The sequence below is a fragment of the Sinocyclocheilus anshuiensis genome, unplaced genomic scaffold (assembly GCF_001515605.1).
Source record: "Sinocyclocheilus anshuiensis isolate Anshui unplaced genomic scaffold, SAMN03320099.WGS_v1.1 scaffold217, whole genome shotgun sequence".
Classification (NCBI taxonomy): domain Eukaryota; kingdom Metazoa; phylum Chordata; class Actinopteri; order Cypriniformes; family Cyprinidae; genus Sinocyclocheilus; species Sinocyclocheilus anshuiensis.
Window position 1 is genome coordinate 1,062,850 of NW_015536538.1, and position 5,489 is coordinate 1,068,338.

Sequence of the window (5,489 nt, forward strand, 5' to 3'; positions counted from 1 at the left end):
GAGAAGTGCTCACTAACACAGATTTAGACAGATTTGTGAACAATATTTGAGAGAAATAGGCCTTTTGTGTACATAGAAAAAGTCTTAGATCTTTGAGTTCAGCTTATGAAAAATGGGGGCAAAAACAAAAGTGTTGCGTTTATAATTTTGTTCAGTGTATGTATATATATACATACACATACATACACACATTTTTTTATTATATTTATTTATTGGGTAAAATTTCCTGTGAGCAGTAAAACCTGATACCAGAGTTGCTTTTTATCTCTGTGTGTGTGTGTGTGTGTGTGTGTAACTGTGTAAAACTTTTGCATTATTTAACAGAAATACAACTTTTAACAGAAATACAACTAAAAACCGATGCACTTCCTGTGTAAAGTGTTACAGAGGTGTCCATCCTACCGATATGAGGAAGACCTTGACGCCCTGGTCCTCAGTGTCCATGGCTGTGATACGAACGCTCTTCTCACTGGGTTTATCCACCTGCATCTGAGGCCAGAGCTTCGTGTTGAGGATCAACCGCAGACTGCCCTGCGTGCGCATCACTAACAGACAGACGCAGACACATGAGGAACAACATCACATTTCGGCTGCTCTAAAGAGGCCTGATATTCAGCGCTGCTCTTACCTAATCTCGACTGTAAGGTGCCGTCGTCGGTGGATGCCATGTCGTTAAGTCTAAGCAGACCGCGGCCTCGTTCCACCCACGACTGAGCTGGCTTATCGAACACAAACAACTTGCACTGCATCTGTGGAGAGACGGACACAAATCAGCTCATTATCAGCACATCGAAGTTTCACTGAGAGGAAAAAACAGGCCTGAAAAGATTAAAGGAATGTTCCAGTGTCAGTGCAACTTAAGCTCTATAAAACGCATCTGCAGCCTGCTGCCAATTACCACAGAAAATCTTTCAGACTGCTCTCCGTTTACACTGATGCACTTACAATAGACTTCTATGAGGCAAGACACTGGAACACAAATTTAAATACACACAGTTTTAAAAGCATAACCTGAACTAATAAAATAAATGATGTACAAATAAACTAACTACTGATAAGCATGAAAAAATAAATCAGAGATCCAAACAGGTAAGGGGGAAAAAAGGTGAGAACATCGTGCGGATTGGGGGCATGCTCCGCACGGAATTTCTTTTAAAGGTATTTGCTTTACATGCTCATTTGCAGTTACTTTAAGGTATTTAAAAAAAATAATAATTTTTTATTACATAATGTGTCCAAAACATTTTTTTTTTAAGAAAAAAATAAAACAATTTTAACATCTTGTTGCAACATTTGACAAAAATCAAGATTGAATATATTTGGTAAAAATCCCATGTTATAAAAGATGAAGTGCTATGCAGTGCTGTCTATTTAAGACAATATTGGCTGATTAGACGGCAATGCTGACCTAAAATGCAAAAATGTTTGCCCTCTCTCTTCACCGTTCCCACATCTCAGACCCTAATACATAAAATAGTCAGATTTTGAAGTAAAGTTTTGAAGTAAAGAGTACTATACAAACTGAATTTAAAAAGTTATAACCAGTCTTGAAGAAAAAAAAAATTAGATGACTAACTTTAAGACTAGTCTAACCAGTCTTAAATACCCAAATAAAATGTCCTCCATACCCATCCCAAAAAAACAAAAAAACAAAAAAAAAACATTCTCATTGGATCTAAGCAAATCTCAAAGGTGACCTATTTTGATCTAAAAAAAGTGAGTTGTCACTGAAAGCTGAGGAGTTTGCATCTATGATAAATGGACTCCTAAATCCCTCCTATGCTTTATATATAAAAAAGGAAGTTTATGGCAAGAGGAAAAAAAAATGCACCAAGAATTTGACTAAAAAAAGGGGTTTTGTTAAAAAAGAAACACAAATAAAATAAATAAATAGCACAAAAAAATAAATGTACTTGTCCCCTTTTCTTAAAAAAAAAAAAAAAAAAAGTTTACAGTGAGAAAGGGAAGGATTTAAAAACAGAAATGTCAAGATTATAATTGTATAAATGCACTTTGTAATACATATTTTGTTAAAACTTGTGCATTATTTGTGGTATGAAGCTGTTTATTTATTGATGGATTTATTTTTTTAATATATATATTTTTATGCCCCTTGTTTTGTCATGGCAAAAACAGTCAAATTTGATACAAATTTGACAAAAATACAAAAAACAAAGTTTACACAAATTATTAATAAGCAGTGTTTCACACTAAAATAATGAATGCATTTACATTTATGCACTATTGAACAGTATGTTAATGTTTTAAAATTGACCCCATTCACTTCCATTGTGTCTCACCGTAACTCAGATTTTTCCTTTTGTTGGGGAAAATGAGGAACAAGTAGGATTCATTTTTTGTTTTTACGATGATCAAAATTATGCCACAAAAGCTGTTGATTGAGCTTAATTTGCACTGAACCCGAAACATTACAGGTTAACATGAGACTAGTGTGATAGAAAAAAAAAAAAAGGATTTGGAATAATTACATTTTTTTTGTTTGTTTTGAAAGAGGTTTCTTCTGTTCAGCAAGGCTGCATTTACTTAATAAAAAAACAGTAAAAACTGAAATATTATTACAATTTAAAATAGCTGTTTCTATGTGAATATACTGTAAAATGTAATTTATTCCTGTGATCAAAGCTGAATTTTCAGCATCATTACTCCAGTCTTCAGTCACATGATCCCATTAGGCAAAGGTAGGCGACCGCCTTGGGCCCCCAAAAGCAAAGGGCCCCCTAAAATGCTTTTTATATGCGAGATGCGCGTTCAAGTAGTTGCTCTGGTGTTCATTACCACGACAACTGTCTGTGCGTCCGCGTTGAACGTGCTTCTTAGCAGAAGTAGGGCGATGTAGAAAATGGGGACGGAATCCCGGAATCTATTTATAAAAACGGAATTTACTGTGTAACCCGGAATGTGACGGAATGAACGGCGCAGACGCGCGTTTCGTTTTCTAGTTTGCCATGCAAGCACGCGCAACGCTCGCGGTTGTCGCCTGTAGTAGCCAAATAGTATTTTTTCCATTTAATATTCACATACACTAGTCCATATTGCGGTTTGATTGAAGTGTACTGAATTGCATTTGATTTATTCATTCAATATTTGACGAATTCCGTGACATTGCTCGTTACACAGTAAACTTCTGTTGTGTAGCATTTTGAATGTACAAAAATTAAAGGGTTTGTTTAATTTTCATTGGAATAAAAGATAGATTCATGTTTTTGCCTTCATTTGATTACCAGAAAAATAAAATGGAATACAGAAAAATTAAAATGGAAAGCACAGAATTTGGGGCCTAAGAATGTAATTTTTGTTTAGGCCTAAACTTTTAATAGGCCTAAATTGCTGTTAAATTAAACAAGTTTCATGATTTTAATTAATTAGACATGTTTTTTGTTAAAATTTAATATAATCATCCAGAAAAATTAAAACGAAAAAAAAAAAAAAACTGAATCCAGAAAAATTTTAACTGAAAAAAAGATTTTGGAAAAAATAAAACTTAGGCTAATTTGGGAAAAATAAAACGGATTTCATAGGGCCCTACAAATATCATGCCTCTGAAGCTATAATTTTAATACTAAGCAACAGTGCATATTATATAGGGCCTATTTTAATTTTTTTTAATGGCACTCACTCGTTTTTGTGAAGGACCCAAGAAGGACCATGCACAGTCACTTTCCACACAGGCACACTTCATGTTTGGTTGAAATAATCCTTAAGCATGTAAATTTATAATTTCCTTCAGTTTAATTTAAATGTGCAATTAAAAAAAAATAATAATAAATGTATATTTTAAAGTTTAGAATTAGACAGCCTTGCGTTGTGTAGACAATTGCATAGTGAAAATTACCCCAAACGCACCACCTAGTGTCCAACCTACTCTAATACTATTATAACCTGTTTAAATATGAACAAGGGATTTACAACATTAAAGAAATCCTTTATTTATAACATGTACATGAAAAATCTAAAAGATTGGACAACTATGGGACACGGTCGTGCAGCAGCGAGCAACAGTGAAAGAAACCAAGGTTGTAAATGTGTGAAATTGTATAGGGCCCCATTCCTGTATTTTGCCTGGGGCCCCCAAATCACTAAATCCGCCCCTGCTCCAGTCTTCAGTGTCACATGATCCTTCAGAAACTATTATCATTCTAATATGCTGATTTGCTGCTCAAGAAACATTTCTTTTATGAATGATGAGTTGAGATCACTTTCTGAGGTAAGCAAAAGCTGCAGCAGATGTTGTTGACAGATTATTTTGTTCTGAACCCAGAACATTCTCCAATGTTTTTGCTGTGGCGACGCTGACTGCTGTTGAACGTCGTCTCACCTGTAACACGTTGCTCTCCGCCTCCTCTCCTGTGCGGACCTCTACTTTCTCCAGAATGCACTTCTTGGCAGTGGCTTTGGTGTACGCGGCTGCCGACTCTTCCAGAGACTCCGTTACACTGTGATCTGACATACACACAGGGAGAAAAGCATCATTTCAACTTCTCAGGATGAACTGATTGTAGCAAACATGCCTATTATGGTGAATGCTTAGCTCAAAATATTAATTATTGCATGACGACACTGATAATCCTAGAGCATCCAGTCACATAATTAATATTCAATAAGCCAAACAATCAAAGTGTGATTCTGGTATGACCAATGTCAAGAGATACAACATGCAATTAGGAGTCAGAATCATGTTCTTAGCATCAAGTATCAACTCACTGAAAACGAAATGTCATACTAAGGAACACAAATCACAGCCAATCAGAACAAAGCATCAAAACAACAACCAATTTGAAAAACATGACCATGGAGACAAATAAAAAATACATAAATAAATCCATCTATCCATCCATAAGCTTAATTTTTTATATTTATCAAATTTAATTTCAAGGTTATATTTCATTTATATTTTATATTCATTCACTTCTTTAACATTTTTACATTAATAATTAATTTTTAAATGTTTAATTTACTTTGGTTATTTTAAATGAATTTGAATTTATTTTAATATATAAAAATTATTTTACACGTATTCATATTGAACCGTTCGGTACGAGGCTTTTGGTTTGGTACGCATTACAAACCGAACGATTCGATTCGTTGGACTAATACTATTACATTTGGAAAATAAAACAGCTTAAAGTGTATGAAATATAATGTTCTCAGTGCCAATGCGCTCAACAAGGCAGCCCAAATGACGTAACAGGCAACGTGCGGTCTGCCCAGTGGCGTAACGTCAGCGGACGGGCACGCGCTGCGAAATTCACTATTGACCGAGATCAAGACGTTCACCGGAATAACTCTTGCTTAAAGTTTGCACGTTGCTTGTGTGTGATATTCATTGGCTCGCCTTCATGGTTTAAGACAAAAATATTTCCAACATTGCATCGCAACCAATTACCCCCGTACCGAACCAAACCATGACACCGTGTCGTATCGAACCGAACCGTAAATTTTGTGAACCGTTACACCCCTAATATATATAT

The 5,489-nt window shown here is 35.1% G+C and overlaps 1 protein-coding gene across 3 annotated transcripts in view; it reads right to left on the reverse strand.

The window, feature by feature from the left end:
* Positions 1–299: 299 nt before the first annotated feature.
* Positions 300–5,489, reverse strand: part of ranbp3b (RAN binding protein 3b) — a 19,941-nt gene continuing 14,751 nt past the window's right edge. For 2 of the 3 annotated variants that reach the window (XM_016496408.1, XM_016496393.1), the window contains 3 exons: positions 4,337–4,461; positions 629–749; positions 301–545 (listed from right to left, as the gene is read on the reverse strand). In XM_016496408.1, coding sequence (XP_016351894.1) covers positions 382–545; positions 629–749; positions 4,337–4,461 — 410 coding nt within the window. In that variant the 3' untranslated portion in view covers positions 301–381. Of the gene's footprint in view, positions 546–628; positions 750–4,336; positions 4,462–5,489 lie in introns of all 3 variants that reach the window. The other variant, XM_016496398.1, reaches the window with a different exon arrangement.